Source organism: Molossus molossus, unplaced genomic scaffold, assembly GCF_014108415.1.
Source record: "Molossus molossus isolate mMolMol1 unplaced genomic scaffold, mMolMol1.p scaffold_m16_p_5, whole genome shotgun sequence".
NCBI lineage: Eukaryota > Metazoa > Chordata > Mammalia > Chiroptera > Molossidae > Molossus > Molossus molossus.
This window is the reverse complement of record NW_023425388.1, coordinates 61,779,094-61,800,969: the sequence shown is the minus strand read 5'-3', so window position 1 is coordinate 61,800,969 and position 21,876 is coordinate 61,779,094. Positions and strand designations below refer to the sequence as shown.

The window sequence follows — 21,876 nt, the reverse complement described above, 5'->3', positions numbered from 1 at the left end:
TGGCCTTCATGCAAGGCTGTCGGCAGATTTTGTTGGGAGCAACATTCCGGGACCCATGCTCAGTGTGGGAGTTAAGCTGCAGTGCACCAAGTCCCCAACAAGGGTGGCCTCCAGGGCTAGCAAGCTGACCGGGATGCGCTGCAGAGTTCGAGGCGCCCTCTCTGCTGAGGGAAAGTCTGGAGTACATTTACCATCCCAGGACACATGTCCGGAACCACGCACACTCAGCCATGTTCCAGCCACACCTCCAGCCACCCATCCCGCACCGTCTGCGGCTCCAAACCAGGCACCACCTCCCCTGCGTCCGGCAGGGTGCGGAGGCCTTCTCACCTCTCCTGTGGGTGCTGGGTCTGTGCCTGTCTCTGGTGACACCATCCTGGCCCACACAGCCCCTCCCCCTCTTCTCCACATAAGACCCCATGGGCTGCCTCCCTGTGTGGCTGCACCCCTTCTCTCTGGGGACATTCCACATCCTTCCTGCCTCGGGGCCAGCAGCAAGATCAGAGAAACAGGATAAAGCAAACTTAAAAGAAAAGTTCTCACCTTGGAGCTCTCTCCCTTCACCACAGAAATGTCTGTCATCTCCTACACGTACCCAAGAAAAAGCTAGCTTTTCGCTTTTTACTGGAGGGCAGAGAGAAAAAAGCCTTGAAAAAAGTCCATTTCAGGGGGAATGCAAGTTGATACCTGAGGATGGTGGGGGGACCTCTAGTTAGGAGCTGAGCAGTGTGAGGATGAGTCTACTCCTGCAAGCAGCCCGCTGGTGTCCTGGTTTTTCCTGTTTCCCAAGCAGCCGGCTCCAAGGGTGTTTTGCACAGACTTCCTGACACTGCTCAGCTCCTAACTAGAGGTCCCCCCACCATCCTCAGGTATCAACTTGCATTCCACCTGAAACGGACTTTTTTTTAAAGCTTTCTTCTCTCTGCCCTCCAGTAAAAAGCGAAAAGCTAGCTTTTTCTTGGGTACATGTAGGAGATGACAGACATTTCTGTGGCGAAGGGAGAGAGCTCCAGCAACAACCTGCAGTTCTTTTAAGATCACTATGTTAAGGCAAAGCAGCACCTCAACAGATAAACATGTTTATCCCCAGATAAACGTCAACAACGTCTGATGCCCCAGAATTTCCCTTCTTTGCTAGAAACGAAAAGAAAGGAACCCAAAAAATCCACTATATTACAACAGGAATGGAGCTGAACGGGGAATCAGGGCTCTAGTGCACCCTTGAGTTCTGTTCACGGCCGCAGCAGATTGGAGCACCCCAGAATGAAATCCAGACCCACAGCCGAGGAGTCGCCTCACTGGTCTGCAACAAGGCCGCTTTGCTGCACCCCCGCCCCCTGACTTGGGACAGATGGAACCATGGTTGGCCCCCAGTGTCCTCCCCCAAGCACTCGGGCTCAGCATTCCCAGGTTCCTTGAAAATAGCCCTGTCTTGGACAGTTGGGGCTGCTGTAACAGGTGCCACAGAGCGGGCGGCTTACAAACAGCAGAAATGTCGTTGTCCCGGTGATAAAGGCTGGAGGTCCAGGGCAGCACAGCCGAGTTCTGGTGAGAGCGCTCGTCCAGTTACAGACTGTCGACCTCTTGCTATGTCCTCACGTGGTAAAAGGGGCCCTTGTTTTTATTATTATAGCACTAACTGCATTCATGAGGGCTCTACCCTCATGACCTAACCACCTCTCAACGGCCCCAGCCCCCAATGCCATCGCACTAGGGTTAGGATTTCAATTTATGAATGTTGGGGGGACACAAACATTCAGTCCACAGCAAACTCTCACCCATCCTGCATCAGGTCTTTTGAAGTGTGTGCATTGTCACTCTGGGCGGCAGAAGCAATACCTCAGTCAGGTAACTGGCACCTCCGAAGCAACACAGACAAGTAGCTGACAGGAAACCCCTATCAAAGCAGCCCGTCACCCAGTTTAGTAAACAGCATGGGGTCAGTGCCAATATCCTGGCTTTGACAACATACTCTGGTTATGTCACATGGTATCCTTGGGAAAAGCTGAGAAGGGTATTCAGGAACTCTCTACTATTTTTGCAACTTCCTGTGAATCTAAAATTATTTCAAAATAAAAAGTTTTAAATTAAAAACAAAAGCAAAAACCCTCCCCAATCAAGGGTCACTTCTGAGAGGCTAAGGGATTGAGGCCAATAATGACTTAAGTAAACCCTGCCCAACTGCTCCACCTCGAGCTTCTTACCATTTCAATAAACTTTCTTCTAAAGTTTATGTCCTTCCTTAAGGATTTTATGTCCCTTGTTAAGGCCTTTTTAAAACTGTTATCCTGACATTTTCAGGACTGAGAACGAAATGGAAAACATGATCCTGTGTTTATACAAAATCCTGCCTGAAGTTTGGCAGTGCCTCAGAAAGTTCAACAGAACCACCACACGGCCAGCAACGCTACTCCTCACTACACACTCAAGATCACTGAAAACATATGTCCACGCAGAAACTCGTACACGAATGCTCACAGCAGCATTAGCCATACTTGCCCCAAAGTAGAATCGGCCCAATGAGTCATCAACTAGAATGTGGTATATCTACTTATACACAGCGGAATATTATTTGGCCATAAAAATGAATGCGGTCCTGATATGTGCTATAACACGGATGAACCTTGAAAATGTTTTACTAAGTGACAGATGTCAGACACAAAAGGCCACATATTATCTGATTTAAATAAAATGTCCAACATAAGTACCCGCAGAGAGAGAAGACAGATTAGCAGTCATCCGAGGCTGAATGAGGTGAGCAGGGAGAGGATAAGGAGAGGTGGCTGATGGGTCCAGGGCTTCTTTCTGGAGCCGTGAAAATGTTCTGAAATTCGGCTGTGGAGACGGTTGTGCAACTTTGCAAATATCCTGCATACCACTAAATTGTACACTTTAAAATGGTGACTTTTATGGTATGTGAATTATATCTCAATTTAAAAAGAAAATAAAAACAAAACAAAAAACTCCTGCTTGAGCCTGGCCAGTGTGGCTCAGTGGTTGAGCATCAACCCACACACCAAGAGGTTGCCAGTTTGATTCCCGGTCAGGGCACATGCCCAGGCTGTGGGCCTGATTCCCAGTGGGGGGCATGCAGGAGGTAGCCAATCGATGTTCTCTCTCATCAATATTTCTCTGTCTCTCTCCCTCTCCCTTTCTCTCTCTAATATCAATAAAGAAAATAAATAAATAAAAAAATCCTGCTTGAATAAAGGGACATGTTTGTCTTTTTTTGTAGGCCTCTCCTGGAACAATAATTTTGCCTTGGTGAAGTCTTTCATATTATGCTGAGGCTTGTCCTTGGCTAGTCTGTACAAGGCTGGCAAAATGTTACATTTCATCCAGCAAACATCTATTATGAGGTGTGGGGGCAGGGCAAGGAGGATATTGAAGCACAATGGAAAAAGCAATCACTGCACAGCTGACCTCCTTCACGGTATCAGGGTCGTTGCGCTTGGTAAACGGAAAATGTTGCTAACTGCAACATCCCATTGTCTCTTTTCCCCAAAAAAATAAACATCCAGGGTTTGCCTGTATCTCTCTTTAAATATTAACATTTTCAAAATGTTAGGAGGCATCATCGGCTTCAAGTTTTATATTTGAGAAACATATTCACAAGGTTCTAGACCTTTAAGAATTCGTATTTCCATCAGATCTGCCCCTAGTCTTCATCTCTACAGACTGAAACATCCTCACAATGAGGGTGTCTTCTCTGGGCAGCTAGCCCCTGCATCACCTTGACCTCCCAGCAAGGGGCTCTCCATTGCTAAACTTTCCACAGGACCAGAGCTGCACACAGCACCCACAACATGATTTTGTATAAACATAGGATCATTTTTCCATTTTCTTTACAATACCAGAAATTGTATCATAATGCTTAGCAGGAGATGTGACTACACCAAGCAAGACCATTATTTTTTTTAATCCTCACCTGAGGATATTTTTACATTTATCTTCAGACACAGTGGGAGGGAGGGAGGGAGAGACAGAGAGAAACATCAATATGAGAGAGACACATCGATTGCTTGCTACCTGCACGACCCCAACCGGGGCCAGGGACGAAATGCAACCAAGGTACATGCCTTTGGCTGGAATCGAACCCAGGACTCTTTGGTCTGCAGGCCAATGCTCTATTCACTGAGCCAAACCGGCCAGGGAGAGCAAGACAATTTTTTTTTCTTTAACTGAGCTTCATGTATAAATAAGTGTTGTGCATAAATTTAATGCTAGGAGAACTTTGCCCAAGGAGGCTGCCCTCACTCTCATCACTTCTTTAGGTCCTATTTGGGGCTGTTTTAAAAGCCAGGTGATAAGTCAAACCAAACAATAATTTTCTCCACCTTGTAGTTACACCTCAATCCTGATTTAAAACACTGGAATTAAAACTGTGACATCTCTGGTTTTGTGTGACCTCCAACTCTTTCCTAAATTAAATCTACTCCCTAAAGGAAAAGAATTTGCCACCCTGGCTGGTGTTGCTGTTGGTTGGAGTATCGTCCTGTGCACTCAAAGGTTGTGGGTTCAATTCCCAGTCAGGCATATACCTAGGTTATAAGTTTAATCCCTGGTCAGGGGCGAATAGGAAGCAGTCAATGGACGTCTCTCTCTCTTCTTTCCTCCCTCTCTAAAATAATTTTTTTTTTAATTTTCTTTTTAAAGAATAAGAATGTGCCACTCTGAAGGGTATTTCTTAGAGAATACCATAGCATAGACTCTGAGAGGAATTCTAGATGAGGAGTTCCAAAAATATAAAAACCTCTGTCAGCCCTGGCCGGTTTGGCTCAACGGACCAGAGAGTCCTGTGTTCGGTTCCTGCTAGGGGCACGTACCAAAAAAATAATAATAATAAGTAGGAAAAAAAGACCTCTGTCAGTGATGACCCTGAAACTAGAAACTCTTTTGAAGGTATAAATTTTGGTCCCTGTTTTTAAAGATTATTCAGTAAAAGCTATACGCAATTATATATACAGTATAAGTATATGAAAAATATGAACACATGAATTAAGACAGGATCTAGTGAAAATGAAAAATAATATTGTGTTAAAGTGGATCTTTTTTTAATTTTTTTTTTTTCTTTATTGATTTGAGAGAGAGAGGAAGGGAGAGGGAGAGAGAGAGAGAAACATCGATGAGAGAGAACATTGACTGGCTACCTCCTACATGTCCCCCACTGGGGATTTGGCCCACAATCTGGGCATGTGCCCTGACGAGGAATCGAACTGGTGACCTCTTGGTGCATGGGTCGATGCTCAACCACTGAGCCACACCAGCCAGGCAAAATGGATCTTTTTTTTTTTTTTTTTTATCCTCACCCGAGGATATTTTCCTTTTTTTTTTTTTTTTTTTTGTACAGATCGAGTGGGAGGGAGAGAGAGAGGAAGGGAGAGAGAGAGAGAAACATAGACGTGAAGGGACACATCGAGTGGCTGCCACCCGCACGACCAACCAGGGCCGGGGACAAACTGCAACCGAAGTATGTGCCCTTAGCGGGAACCGAACCCTGGTCTCTCCGGACTGCAGGCCGACGCTCTAACCGCTGAGCCAAACCGGCCAGGGCAAAATGGATCTTTTAAAAATCTCCTTTAAGTTACTGTTAAACTGTTGTTAGAATAAAAAGGAAGATGCATCATTTACCTTAATTAGTAACCATTCTCATCCTACACAATGTTCCAATATCTCAGTGGTCTACCACAACTCCTACCTCCCTTCCAGGTCAAAGCCCTTGACCCTGATCCAGTCTATACACAGGATGAGGTCTTTTCATGTCTCAACTTGACGTCTCACCAAACAAAATGGCTACGTGTCACTCATAATTAGACGACTTATAAAAATAGCAACTTCAGCTAATCCCGGCTCTAATCCCTGAGCCGTCCAGTAGTTTCTATCCAGCAGGGTCACTTACATCCTTCTTTCATTTCTTATTTCCAAGATAACTCAATAGGCAAATAAAACATTTCTCAAATATACGATGACTCAGAGCTCTGTCTAACAAAACAAGAAGCATTGTTGAGTACTTAAAATGTGCAGAGCTGTGCTAAATCCACTTCTGAGACACTGAGAATCCCCAGTCAAACCTGTGTCTGGCTGATTCCAGAATCTACATCTCTGGCCATTACTCTTTAAAAATAATTTTAGCCCTGGCGGGTTTGGCTCAGCCGTTGGAGTGTCAGCCTGCAGACCGGAGTCACAGGTTTGATTTCGGTCAAGAGCACGTACTTCAGTTGCAGTTCGGGATTCAGTCCCTGGCCCTGGTTGGGGTTGTGTGGGAGGCAACCAATCGAACCTGCTGACCAAAGAGATGCAGGTTCGATTCCAGTCAAGGGCATGTACCTCAGTTGTGGTTTGGTCCCTGACCCTGGTTGGGGTCCTGCATGAGGCAACCAATTGATATGTCCCTCTCCATTGATGTTTCCTTTCTTTCTCTCTCTGTCCCTCCCCCCAACTTTATCTGAAGATAAATGGACAAGTATCCTTAGATGAGAAAATTTTTTTTAAAGCCTCATTTAGGCCTCTGAACTTAGCTGTGAGGAATGAGCTGGGGTCAGAGCCAGCGCCAGAACCCAGAACGGCCAACCAGAGCCGTGGTATTTTCACTGTGCTAAGCTGCCCTGGAATATAAATAAGCCATCTAGAAACAGTGGCTGCCAACAGTTTCCTAGACAATGGTACAGAAGAAAAGGCTACACATCAGTGGAACTTAGAACAAAGCTGCCTTCTCTCAACAATGTGACGCTTCCTAATTTAGCCATGTGCACACCCATCTTTTGACACCCGAGCGTTCGCATATGTATAACACTGAGCAACAAAAGTGGTGAACTGAAAACAACTGTGAGTTCTGCGGTCACCAGGCCTGGGACTGCATCAGATTCATCACTTCTAACCAGGAGAACTGGAGCAGGTTGTTCCTCGTGCACAAAATGATATTGGTTACTTTAGGGCAGGTCAAGTAATTAGTACATGGCTGGTGTGCATATCTGTCCGTTTCCTTACATCACAATCAACTCTAGGGCCTGCGGAGGCTCAGGGGCCATAAAACAAAACGTTCCTACTCTAAGAGTTTGTCCCTTTAGAACGCCACTGATTCCAGTGGAATTTGCTGACAGGAAAAACTGCTTTTCCTGGGAAGTAGCCCTTTCCCTGAGAAACTTGCATTAACTATATCCTCCATAAAATATAGTAACGTGCCCTGGCTGGTTTGGTTCCGCGGTTAGAGCATTGGCATAAGGACTGAAGAGTTGAGGATTCTATTCAGGTCAAGGGCACGTACCTCATTTGTGATTCGGTGCCCGGCCCTGGTTGGGATTGTGAGGGAGGCAGCCAATCGATGTGTCCTTCTGACATCAATGTTTCCACCCCCCCCACCTCCCACCCCGTCTGAAAATAAATGAAGAAATATCCTCAGGTGAGGATTTAAAATCCAATAGCATTATTCACAGTATTGAAAAGGTGGAAACAACCCAAGTGTCCATTGATGGATGAATGGAGAAATAAAATACAGTGTATACACACAATGGAACATACTCCAGTCTGAAAAAAGGAAATTCTGACTCGTGCTACAGCATGGATGAACCCTGAAGACATTATGTCAAGTGAAATAAGTCAGACACAAAAGGACAAACGCTGTGAGATTCCACTTATCTGAGGGACCTAGAGCAGTGAAGCTCAGAGGCAGAGAGTGGAACGGTGCTCGCCAGAGGCTGGCGGCAGAGGAACGAGGAGTCAGCATCTCCGTGCAGCGCTGGAGACGGACGGTGGTGACGGCGGCACAACTGTGAGTGTGCTAAACGCCATCCAGCTACACAGTTAAAAATGGATAAAGTGATACATTTTATGTTACAAATATTTTAGCACAATTTGAAAAATAGCAAAGATATTCGGTCCTTCCACAGGGGCCCTGTATGCCACTGGCCGGGCTCTGGCCCTCAGCCTGCCCTGGCTCATTTCTCCACTGTGAATGTGTCCCACCTCAAGGCACTCACCAGGCCGCAGGTTCACAGCGATCTCCTGCGGCGTCATCTGAATGACGTCGGCGCCCACGTAGCTGGAGCCCTTGCTGCTGAGAGGCAGGCTCCGCAGAACCTCGGTAACGCTGGCCGGGCTCTCAAACTCGCCTCCGCAGCCATTTCTGACCAGGTTTGCCCTCAAGTCACACCGGGAGGTGACCGACCGCAGGCTGCCGAAGTTCTGGGCAAAAAGAAACAAAGAAGAGCAGAAGGTGGTCAGAATGCCTCTCCAGAACACCTCAGGTTGTAGGGCCATCACCATCTGGCTGACCTTGAACCCTCTACATTCCATCTCCATTGTGTGAAAATGGAGAAACTGTCATCCGTATCCCAAATGCCTCACCAAGTATTAGGAGGATTGAGGGGCTGGATATGAAAACATTTTGTAAACTGTAAATACATAACAAAAATGTTTGGTTTCATGGCTTTTTTTTATTATTATTATAAAGTTTTTTGTTGTTTTTTTTTCCTGTATTGATATTAGAGAGAGAGGAAGTGTGAGGGAGAAAGAGAGAGAAACATCGATGAGAGAGAACGCTGATTGGCTGCCTCCTGCATGCTCCCTACTGGGGATTTGGCCCACAACCTGGACATGTGTCTTGACCGGGAATCGAATTGGTGACCTCTTGGTGCATGGGTCGATGCTCAACCACTGAGCCACAACTGCCAGACATGTTTCATGGTTATTTTAATGGTCAAAATGCTCCTTTAAAAAGTGTGTCTAGACTTTAACCAGGAAAGTAAGACTTGACAGTGGTGTTTAACGTGGGTCCTCCCTCACTCATCTAAACCCAGGAGAGGGAGCCACAAACAGCAGAACACCAACACCCACAGGGAAAACTTGACAGGCTCCAAAGCCCACTGTGATAGCCAAAATGGTGAAACACAGAAACAGAAGCCAAATGAAAGAACAAGAGACCTCCACTGAAGATGAGATCAATGTGGAGCAGTTAGGCAAGTTAACAGAGCTAGAATTCAGAGCCATGATCTTGAGGAATCTCAACAACATGAGTAAGGACATAGAGATGATGAAAATAAACCAATTGAAAATTAAAAACCACCAAAAAGAGATAAAAAATGATGTATCAGAAATTAAAAACACATTGGAAGGTCTAAAAAGCAGAGTAGAGGAAGCTGAGGACCATATTAGTGAATTAGAAGACAGGGTAGAAAAAAATCAACCAATCAGAAAACCAAAAGGAAAAAACGATTAAAAAACAGGAAGACAGCTTAAGAGAACTGTGGGACAACTGGAAACGTAATAATATTCACATCATAGGAGTACCCGAAGAAGAAGAAAATGAACAAGGGTCAGAGAATATATTCAAAGAAATAATGACAGAAAACTTCCCTAATTTGGTGAAGAAAGAAGGCAGGCATTAAAGTTCAAGAAGTACAGAGAGCCCCAAGTAAGAAGAATCCAAACTGGCCCACACCAAGACACATAGTAATTAAAATGCCAAAAATTAAAGACAAAGAGAGAATCCTAAAAGCAGCAAGAGAAAAGCAACAGGATACCTACAAAGGAAACCCCATAAGGCTCTCAGCTGGGTTCTCACAAGAAACACTACAGGCCAGAAGGGAATGGCATGAGGTAATCAAGGTCATGAAAAACAAGGATCTGAATCCAAGACTACTCTACCCAGCAAGGTTATCATTCAAAATAGAAGGTCAAATAAAGAGCTTCCCAGACAAAAAAAAAAAAGGCTAAGGGAATACATTAGCACCAAACCAGCACTGCAAGAAATGTTAAAAGGACAGCTGTAATTAGTAGAACAAATAGGAAGAAAAATATAACCACACTAAACAAAAATGGCAATAAACAAGAACATATCAATAATCACCTTAAATGTAAATAGACTGAATGTTCTGATAAAAAGACACAGAGCAGCTGATTGGATAGGAAAGCATGACTCATCTATATGTTGTATACAAGAGACCCACCTCACAACAAAAGACTCACATAGGTTGAAAGTGAAGGGATGGAAAAAAATTTTCCATGCAAATGCAAAGCAAAAAAAGCTGGGGTAGCAATACGCATATCTGATAAAATAGATTTCAAAATGAGGGCCATAACTAGAGACAAAGAAGGCCACTACATAATATTGAAAAGATCTATCCAACAGGAAGATATAACCTTGATAAACATATATGCACCCAATATAGGAGCACCAAAATATATTAAAAATCTTCTGGAGGACTTCCAAGGAGAAATCAACAGCAATACAATCATAGCAGGGGTCTTCAACACCCTGTTGACACCACTGGATAGATCCTCTAGACAAAAAATTAGCAAGGAAACAGAGACTCTAAATGAAGCACTAGACCAAATGGATTTAATAGATATCTACAGAGAATTACACCCCAAAACTACAGCATTCACATTCTTCTCAAGTGCACATGGGACATTCTCAAAGATAGGCCACATGTTAGGACACAAACTAAATCTCTAAAAAGACTGAAATCATATCAAGCATTTTCTCAGATCACAATGGCATGAAACTAGAAATCACTAGCAACAAGAACATGCAAAGACATTTGAACACATGGAGGCTAAATAGCATGTCATTAAACAATGAATGGGTTACCGAGGAGATCAAGGAAGAAATTAAAAACTTCCTGGAATCCAATGAAAATGAACACACAACACAAAATCTATGGGATGCGGCAAAAGCAGTTCTGAGAGGTAAGTTCATAGCACTACAGGCCTATTTCAAGAAACAAGAAAAATTTCTAATTGACTGTCTAACCTCACAACTTAAAGAATTAGAAAGCAAACAAAAAGAAAACCACAGAGCAAGTAGAAGGAAGGAAATAGTAAAGATCAGAGCAGAAATAAATGACATGGAGACCAAAAAAACAATTCAAAGGATCAATGAAACAAAGAGCTGGTTTTTCAAAAAGATAAACAAGATTGATGGACCCTTAGCTAGACTCACCAAGAAACAGAGAGAGAGAACCCAAATACACAAAATCAGAAATGAAAGAGGAGAAGTAACAACAGAAATACAAAAGATTGTTAACAGCTACTATGAACAACTATACGGCAACAAATTCTACAATCTAAGCGAAATGGACAAATTTCTAGAAACGCACAGTCTCCCAAAACTGGACTGGGAAGAGATAGAAAACTTGAACAGACCAATAACAACTAAGGAAATTAAAGAGGTAATCAAGACTCTCCCAGCAAACAAAAGCTCAGGCCCGGATGGCTTCATGGGGGAGTTTTACCGAACATTCAAAAAAGAACTAACACCCATTCTTCTCAAACTATTTCAAAAAATTCAAGAAGGAAGACTTCCAAACTCGTTCTATGAGGCCAGCATCATTCTAATTCCAAAACCAGAAAAAGACACTACAAAGAAAGAAAACTACAGGCCAATATCCCTGATGAACATAGATGCCAAAATCCTGACCAAATACTAGCAAATCGGATCCAGCAATATATCAAAAAAATTATTCACCATGACCAAGCAGGATTCATTCCAGGGAGGCAAGACTGTTACAATATTCACAAATCAATAAATGTGATACACCAGATAAACAAAATAAAGAATAAAAACCACATGATCATATCAATCGATGCTGAAAAAGCATTCGACAAAATCCAGCATCCATTTCTGATAAAAATGCTCAGCAATGTGGGAATAGAGGGATCATATCTCGACATAATAAAGGCCATATATGAAAGACCTATAATCAACATCATACTCAATGGGCAGAAACTAAAAACATTTCCATTAAGAACAGGAACAAGACAGGGATGTCCACTTTCGCCACTCTTATTTAACATAGTACTGGAAGTCTTAGCCACAGCAATCAGACATGAAGAAAAAATAAAAGAGATCCAAATTGGAAAGGAGGAAGTGAAACTGTCATTATTTGCAGATGACATGATATTACACATAGAAAACCTTAAAGACTCCATCAAAAATCTACTAGACTTAATAAATAAATTTGGAAAAGTAGTAGGATACAAAATTAACATGAAGAAATCGACAGCACTCTTATACACCAATGATGAACTCACAGAAAGAGAAACTGAAAAAACAATTTCATTTACCATTGCAGCAAAAAAATTAAGATACCTAGGAATAAACTTAACCAAAGAAGTAAGGGACCTATTTGCAGAAAACTACAGGACATTGAAAAAAAGAAATAGAGGAAGATATAAAAAAGTGGAAGCACATACCTTGTTCATGGATTGGAAGAATTAACATCATTAAAATGTCCATACTACCCAAAGCAATCTACAGATTCAATGCAATCCCCATCAAAATACCAACGACATATTTCACAGAACTAGAACAAATACTTCAAAACTTCATATGGAACCAAAAAAGACCCCGAATAGCCTCAGCAATTTTGAAAAAGAAGGAGAAAGTAGGTGGGATCACAATACCAGATATCAGGTTATACTACAAAGCGACTATAATCAAAACAGCCTGGTACTGGCACAAGAACAGGTATATAGACCAGTAGAACAGAACTGAGAACCCAGAAATGGACCCAAGGCAATATGCTCAATTAATATTTGACAAAGGTGGCAAGAGCATACAGTGGAGTAAAGACAGCCTCTTTAATAAATGGTATTGGGAAAATTGGACAGCTACATGCAAAAAAAATGAAACTAGACCATCAACTGACACCATACACAAAAATAAACTCAAAATGGATAAAAGACTTAAATGTGACCCATGAATCCATAAAAATTCTAGAAGAAAATGTAGGCATCAAAATTTCGGACATCACACGCAGCAGAGTTTTCACTGATACATCACCTAAGGCAACAGAAACAAAGGAAAAAATGAACACATGGGACTACATCAAACTAAAAAGCTTCTGCACAGCAAAAGAAACAATCATCAAAATGGAAAGACAACCCACTGTATTGGCAACCCATCATTGCCAATAATATATCAGATAAGGGGTTAATTTCCAAAATATATAGAGTATTCATACAACTCAACAAAAGGAAGACAAAGAACCTAATTAAAAAATGGGCAGAGGAGCTGAATAGACACCTCTCCAAACAGGACATACAAATGGCCAAAAGACATATGAAGAAATGCTAAACATCACTAATCATCAGAGAGATGCAAATTAAAACAACAATGAGGTATCACCTCATACCTGTTAGAATGGCTGCCATCAACAAATCATCAAACAACAAGTGTTGGCGAGGGTGTGGAGAAAAGGGGACTCTAGTACACTGCTGGTGGGAATGCAGACTGGTGCAGCCACTATGGAAAACAATATGGTGTTACCTCAAAAAATTAAAAATTGAACTTCCATTTGACCCAGTGATCCCACTTCTAGGAATATACCCTAAGAAGCCTGAAACACCAATCAGGAAGAATATATGTATCCCTATGTTCATAGCAGCACTATTTACAATAGCTAAGCCCAAGTGTCCATCAGTAGACGAATGGATAAAAAAGCAGTGGTACATATACACAATGGAGTACTATGCAGCTGTAAGAAAGAAAGATCTCTTATCCTTTGAGACGACATGAAGGGACCTGGAAAGTATCCTAAGCGAAATAAGCCAGTCAGAGAAAGACAAGTACCACATGATTTCACTTATTTATGAAACAAAATGAACAAAATAAGCTGTTGACCAAAAGAGATCCAGAGTCATGGAAGTGGGGAACAGACTAACACACCTCAGAGGGGTGGGGAATGGGAGGGGTGGGAAGAGATAAACCAAAGAACTTATATGCATATATGCACAACCAATGGACAAGGACATTAGGTTGGGGAAAGCAGGCGTGGAGTGGGGGGTCAATGGGGAAAAAAGGGGGACATCCATAATACCTTCAACAATAAAAATAAAAATAAATGTGTCTAGATGTCTATGTGATTAGATAGGGAGAGTAAATGAAATGGTCAAAAGTTGTGTAACTAAACTTTTTTGACAGATAGAAGTGTCCAAGTTAGTCATCGCTCAGGCAATCAAGGGTTAACTTCTGAACTGTCCACCCATCTATCTGGCTAAGAGAACTATGTCACAATATACATTACATCCTCCGACCTAGAGGTCCACTCCTAGGAATTTACCACAAGAAAATAATCAAAAGGAACGGGAAACTCTATAAGATACATACTGCAGTGTTATTTAGAACAGCATAATCTCATTAATTTGTAAACCTAAACCCCTAGACCATAAGAAAAATATGGTATTATCACCTCAACAGATGACATGGCCATTACCAATGATTATAAAGACTAGGTAGAAATTTTAAAACATTCGCCCTGGCCGGTTTGGCTCAGCGGTTAGAGCGTCGGCCTGCGGTCCTGAGAGACCCGGGTTCGGTTCCCGCTAAGGGCGCGTACCTCGGTTGCAGTTTGTCCCCGGCCCTGGTCGGTTGTGCGGGTGGCAGCCACTCGATGTGTTCCTTTCACATCGATGTTTCTCTCTCTCTCTCTCTGTTCCTCTCTCTCCCTCCCACTCTACCTGAACAAAAAATGGAAAAATGTCCTCAGGTGAGGATAAAAAAAAAAAAAAAAAGAAATTTTAAAACATTCATACTAAGAAAAAAATCAGAAAATATAATTGTATCTGCATAGGATTCAAAAGGAAAACTTTAGAATGAAGACAGTTGAGGTATTAGAACAGAGAAAGTAAAATGGTTATTTTTTTTTTTTATCTTTATTGCTGTTTGAACAATAAAGCCACATTGATAAGAAAAATGTTTATTTTCTTAAGCTGAATTGAGAAGTGGGGCATCAGGATGAACCAACCTAATGTGGGCACCAAGAGTTTGGGCCATTAACTTTATTTTATTTATTTTTTATCCTCACCCGAGGATATTTTTCCGTTTTTGTACAGATAGAGTGGAAGGGAGAGAGAGAGAGAAACATCGACGTGAAGGGACACATCGAGTGGCTCCCACCCGCACGACCAACCAGGGCCGGGGACAAACTGCAACCGAAGTACGTGCCCTTAGCGGGAACCGAACCCAGGTCTCTCCAGACCGCAGGCCGACGCTCTAACCACTGAGCCAAACTGGCCAGGGCTGGGCCATTAACTTTAAAATAAAATAATATACTTTGTTTTAAGATATGGTGACAGTAAGTATTGATCATTTTCCAATAATGAAAATTTTTAATGGCAAAGCAAACCCAGGATTCTTTCTGAATGCCCTTTCACCAATAGATGTGAAAACTAAGATGACCTCTTCCAGCTGGTTAGATGTCAGTGCTGATCTGGATAATCCTCGTAAAGGCTGGAGGAGTCAGGGCGCTGATCACCTCTCCCCTCCGGGACACTCTGCCCGGAAGCCTCGGGTGGGCTGAGTGTCCCTGGTCTGCGGCGATGGCCAGACTGCTGGCAGAGGCGCAAGCATGCAGAGGGACTTGGGACTCACCCTTTGGCATGGTCTAGGATGCCCCGAGGCTAGTCAATGTCTGTTCGAGTCTGCAAGATTTAACACCAAGAAGTCAAGAAAAAAGACTTTGTATATTTTTTACATAAGTAAAACCAGATGTGTTGTTCTGGGCCTCTTTTTTTATTTTTTGTGTGTTTTTATAACTGGATTTTTCTTGTTTTCTGTGTTGAACCCTTGGAAATCTTGCCCATCAAACCTCAGGACTGCACCATAAGTGTAACTGACTCCCCAGCCACTTGTGGAGCAAGGCGAGAAACACGATTATTCTAGCTTAAAATGATTATCCTTAAAATTATACACGATCTCAAAGTTATGGTTTCCAGAACTGGGTTCCAAGTGTTCATGTTTGACTCTGATGTAACAATTCGAATGAAGCCATAAAATAGCACAGGTACAGGGAAAGGGAGAGAGGTAACTTCCTGAGGGCCCTGTGGCTCTCAGGCTGCTGTCTTGAGCTGTCTGAAGCAGAGGTCTAATTAGCTGCCCAGAGCTGAAGGGCTTAGGGCCTTGCCGCTCCCACCTTACTTGGGTAGAGGATTTCTGAACTTCTGGCTCACACACTGGGCCTTGCTGCCAGCTCCTCCAATTTTGAGGAGCTGGCTATCCTTGGCCCTGTTCTGATTGGCAAGGTACACCTGTCCCATGCAGATCCCTGCCACCAGGTTGGCAAGGAAAGCATCTTTGGTCTCTGCAGAGCAACAGGAACTCCTGATGTCCCTCCACTGGCTTCGAGCAGCTTACACTCTGAAATAGACTCGGTCACAGAGCCCATCTGCTTCACTCTAAGTAGGAGGCAGCGGCATGATTCCTCATCCACAGCCTCAGCCATTCGCTTCCAGGTTGGTCATCGTGATCATCCCCTATTGCGTAGACCTTCCTGGCCCTCCTGCTGAAAGGGTTTTTTGACAGACACTACCAGTTCTTGACAGAGGGCTTGTCCAGGGCTGTCTGCTGGCCAGGGAAGATGGACCTGCTGGAATCATCAGGGAACACAAAGTCCAGGTCAGACTTCCCAGATCTGAAGAACTCAGAGGCAGCCACACTCGTGCCAATTACAACCTTATTTGTGTAGCTGGCTTTTCCAACTGAACTCTGGGGCGGCGGCGGCGGCGGTGGCTTCTTCTTCTTCTTTTTCCTCTTCTTCTTCCTCCACTACTACTACTACTACTACTACTACTACTACTAAATGACAAACTTACCGTCTTATAATTTTGGAGGCTAGAAGTCTAAGATCGGATACTGGCCAGGTTCTCAGTTTTATAAAGTAATTAAAAGTAGCTATAAGACAACACCTCTTTTTCCTGGTTACATTTTCTTTTGTATATGAAATTGTATAAGTAAAATTGTTGGTAGTATAGATTTAGCCACATTATATCCATAGTATAATGGAAAACACTGTCTTGGAAGTTGGACAAAGGGATTCCAACGTAGCTTTTGAAACTGAGCAGGCCTTCAGAAAGTACCACTTCATTTACAGTGTTGATGTCATACGTCTGGGGCTTCTTGATTCTCCAGGATGTTAGGAGCAAAGCCCTCTTCATTCCTCTCACTGTAGCAGCATTCCCCCTCTTTCTCCTTAATAGCAGTCTTCAAGGTTGTGGTAAAACCTGGGCTCCCTTGCACATGACTCCCTGAAGTTCGCTGCCCCAGCAGGGAGCACAGTGAGCTCCGGCTTTGTCACCTGGTTCCCGGTGCGAGAACTACCATTGACCACATTAAATCTGCCACTTGCAGGATGACTGCAGAAGTGCCAACCAAGTCGGCAATGTGACTGTCCAGGCCGCCCCTTCTCAGCAGCTCCAGCTTTACAACAGTAAGGGGTACCCCACTACGGCCTCTGTACCAAAGTTGGTCGGTCTCAGTGCCACTTGTCTCTATCATCAGTTCGTCAAAATCCTGTTTCCCCAGGTTCAGTTTCTTGCTACTTGGGGCAGGCCTCATGGTTTTAATGATGTGCTCAACAGCCTTTGAGACATCCTGACCTATATGTCACACCTTGCCATTGTTCCAGAGCTTTAGGGTCTCGAGACACAGCTGAGGCACCTCTGGGCCTCCGGTCTGAAGAGCCTTTTGAGAGGAAGGCAGCTACCTCAACAGTGGGCTCCCACCATGGCTGAAGGTCCCCATGGCACGGAGTCTGGAAACAGCCATAGCTAATTTCTAGCTATTGGTTCTCATTGCTCAAGAGAAGGACAGAGAGTGCTCACCCCACAAGCTCATGAACTTCTCTATCCCCTTGAAACCCTCTCTAGTCAATTTTAAACAAGGACATGGGCATATTTAAAGAGGAAAAACCAAAACCACAGAGGCCAGGGGCATATACTGTGATGGTTCTGACCTTTCAGATACATAAACAGTGTAGAGGCAATTCCAAGCTCCAAATTCAATGAGAGCAGATGCCCCAAATTATAAACCCCTGGAGAAAAGGAAGACTTGTGATTAAGAAAACCCTAGCCCTGGCTGGTTTGGCTCAGCGGTTAGAGAGAGACCTGGGTTTGGTTCCCGCTAAGGGCATGTACCTTGGTTGCAGTTTGTCCCCAGCCCTGGTTGGGTCGTGCGGGTGGCAGCTACTCGTTGATGTTTCTCTCCCTACCCCCCCCCCCACTCTATCTGAATGAAAAAATGTCCTCGAGTGAGGATACAAAAAGAAAATCCTCCTCACATGAATGACATCCCAATGTGTGAAGGTTAAGAGCCTTCATATCCCAGATACCTGACACCCAGACCCTCCACCAGGTATGGGAATAAAGCAAGTTCCAAGGGACGGGGCCAGGGAAGCATCGCCTGGTGCTAGCCCCTAACTTCTGTGGATGAGGAATCAGAGGCCCGCATGCCTGAGTTCACCCAAAAAGTCTAAATTCTTTTGGCCTCAGCTTCTTGGACCCAAGTCCATTATTCTTTGCATCATCTCTCCCCATCTCAGCCAAGGTCATTGCTGAATTCCACAGCAGAAAACTCACTGGACACACAGATTCTATCCCTCTGAATTTAGTATCTCCTTGCTGCCCTGAATTAGTATCAGAGGGGGGGTGGGGGGAGCAGCACTTCATCTCAACGTGGAAAAATGGAAACTAGCTTCAGGATGGGCTTCTGATTCTGATGGGCACAGCTCAACTGCTTGCAGGTGCTCCTGATGCTTGGCGCTGAGGTTTCAGTTCCCGAAGGAAGCCTCCGTAGATGGTCTCCAGAACCTCCGTCAACTCTCCAAAGGATCCACGTGGGGTCATTGCACAATAGGCAAATTATCCAAATTACCAAGAAAAGCAAGAGAATGGGAACAGAAACTTGAAACATCTTTTGCAGCTTTCAGTCACTATATGGTAATAACATCAAAAAGAAAAGGGAGGTATTCCAAATTTAGATCCTTTTCATTTGTTTCAACACTGGCATTTGCACTTTATTGTAATCTGCCCCTCTACTCCCTCCATCCATTACCCAGAGCACATACTGAGGTTTACTGTTTGTTGTAACATTGTAACTCTGCACACTTTTCTCTCTCTTTTTTTTTTGCATTCATCTTCAGATAGAGTGGGAGGGAGGGAGGGGGGAAGAGAGAGAGAGAGAAACATCAACTGGTTGCCACCCATACGACCCTAGCCGGGGCCGGGGACAAACTGCAACTGAGTTACGTGCTCTTAGTGGGAACCCAACCTGGGACTCTCTGGTCCGCGGGCCAAAGCTCTAACCGGCCAGGGCTGCACACTTTGTTAATCAAAATCTCTTTTCCTGTAGCCAAGGCCAGTGCGCAGCTGGCTCTTAGCACAGCAGTCCCACATCTCGCCAGTGCATCTCGGCCAACGCATACAGGTTCGTCTGTCTGTGCCACACCAGTCATTACAGTATACCTTCAGACCATCTACCTACTCCTGCCAAAGGCTAAAATGCTAAAAAGACATGGGTGGTTGTTCCGGGGGAGTGGGGGGACAGCTTTTTGTTGTTTGAAACTGCAGGCGCTGGGAGAAGAGGAATCCAAGCAGGAAAGGAGGCAGCCAGGCCAATCCCTAGGATGAAGAGGGGAAAAGCAAACTAGTGAACAGGCAGAAAGCCCAGCAGAGAAGTGGGCACAGGCGGGGAGCTGGCTGTCCTAAGGCTGGTCTTTCTCCTGTGATATGACGAGGCCAGGCTCTCTGACATGCCAAGGCTGCAGCCCTGGCTTGGCAGAGCCCTCATGGGTTTGGAGAAGAGGGAAGACAGAAGGTAAGTGATGCAATGCAAAATCTGTGCACCAGCCACACACCGCCAAGTGTACTCAGTGCCTGGGGATAGAGAAATCCCTGTCAGCTTTCAGTCGATTGACTCGATGCACTGAACAAATATTTATAAAACATCTATATAACTGGCCAAGATTATCTCTCTCATGACCACAAAGAGATGTTCTCTCAAAGAATCTATATTTTATTGGTGAGCTGGAGTAAATGTTCACTTTTTTCTTTTTTCCCAGCTCAAAGAAAATATTGGTAATGTCTCCTCTACTTTCCCTGCCACCAGACTGTCCCAGAAGGTCCAGTCAGCCTGTCTTGCTTCCATCCTCACATTCCTGCCTCCAGTCCTACGGAGTCCTTCATTCCTTCCTCTCCACACCCACCTCCAAGGCAAAGGCCCTTCACCCCAGCTCAGGCCTCCCCAAGCCGCCTTCCACACTGACCCTATTTCCACCCATCCACACGGCACAGGCTCCCTGTTCTCCTGCGGATGTAGCTCCCACTGGGCAGCCTGGCCCTTCTTTGCCCAGTTTCTCAGCAGCCTGTACCGCTCATGGCCACATCACCTCAAGGTGTCTCACTATCACACCCCACAGCCTCCCTTCTTCCCCAAACCTCCTTGCCTGCCTTTGCTTCCTCTCCTGCTCCCACCAACCCTGCTTTCTGTCCCACAGGGAACATGGGTCCCTCAGGCCTGCCACATCTCCTCAACTGCTGTCCTCCTGCAAGGCACAGCGGCCTCCCTGCCTCCAGCATGCTGCCAGTCCCCAAAGCCAGGCTCCCTTTCTCCCTACGTCTCCAGCTCTCATCGCGACTGGGTTTTAGACAGGAAAATGTGGGCTCCCCCAGGCCTTGCCCCGAAAGCACCCACAGGCATTCTTCCCAGCACATTCCTCTTCACAGCTGGCTGGGTTGTGAAATGTCCAATCTTAGAGCAGAGGCGAGTTTCCACTTCAAAAACACTAAGGACAAAATAGATGGAAAGCTGCCTGAGTGTGCAGTGTGTTTCATGCCATGCAGTCCATACAGCGTAAGTGTTCAAGCTGCCTGAGAAGCAGGGGTCCCAAAGGACAAGGGACGGGCTGAGGTGTGCCGTGCAGACAGGTGAGGACAGGAAGCCCCTGCACATTCTTGTCTAGAAATAGGAGTCTGGCAACTCTGGTCCTAAAGCCTGAAGCCACCGGTAAGGCATGTTAGAAGACCGACGAGAGAGCGGGGTTGACCGGGCCACGCAGCAGAACTGGGTGGAGAGACCCGCACGTGGTGCTGCACTGGAGTGTGTCAGGACAGCGGGGACTCACACGCGAGGCCTATGGGGGACACAGTAAAGGAAGGACGAATTGGGTATGGGAGGTGGGGTGAGGTTACAAGGGGTGTTAAAGGTAAGGAGTCCCCATCTCCTCAAGTGAAATAAGGAAGTCATTGTGGGATCTAGAGCCGGGGACCCCAACAGAGAATGTGCTGGGATCCATGCCGGGTGGTATGCAATGACACGGAGCCTGCCGATCAGAAGCCACAAGAACACTCTGGTTAGGGACCTGGCCCCTCATGCCGTCCACTCGGTATGAGCCCTCAGTACACATGCATCATAGCAAATACATTATTTCTTCAATAATGTCCCAGGGTGTATGGTTAAGAAGGCACTAGGCCACACTCATTCTGTCTCACGAAGGGGCAGGGACTGATGAAAGCTGGCCCTGAACTCTCCAGACCCAGCTCCCTGAAACACACTCAGGCCCCAGGGAAAGCTAACCCCGGGGAAGATGGGAAGCTGCATTCCAGTGCAGGCCTCGTAGGAAGTTCTGCAGCCGAGAATGGGGCTCTCTCTAAGCACAGAGGGAGCCCAAGGGGCTAGAGAAGGAACCAAAGTGTGGGCTGGACAGTGGTGTGCTCCTTGGAATAATGTCATTCACTGTCAATATCAGGACTCAGACTCATGGCAATACTGACACAAGAAAGGAAGAAACCTAAAGTAGACAATTAATCCTGGTGTCGGGATCCCACTGCCCACATTTCGTTATAAAAAACCCATCGAGGACAGCAGTTTGCTGGATGACTCTCACTCAGTCATTTAGGAGGTTGGTCACTTAGCAGTCCTACCCACAAGCCCCTCATGGACTGTTCTCGTGTTATACTCCCAATACTGCTGGAGGGTGGGGAACATCTATTCATTTTACATATCAAGAAACTAAGAATAAATCATGGCAAAACTGATATTTAAGCTTTGGTTTTCTAACTCCATGTCTTTTTAGTGGGCCTCTTTTTTTTTTTTTTGGCATGTGC

At 44.8% G+C, this 21,876-nt stretch overlaps 1 protein-coding gene across 1 annotated transcript in view; it reads right to left on the bottom strand.

The window, feature by feature from the left end:
- The window catches only part of ITGB5 (integrin subunit beta 5), a 126,229-nt gene that overhangs the window by 91,477 nt on the left and 12,876 nt on the right, over positions 1–21,876 (bottom strand). The window contains exon 3 of the mRNA XM_036243683.1: positions 7,977–8,181. Coding sequence (XP_036099576.1) covers positions 7,977–8,181 — 205 coding nt within the window. The remainder of the gene's footprint in view (positions 1–7,976; positions 8,182–21,876) is intronic.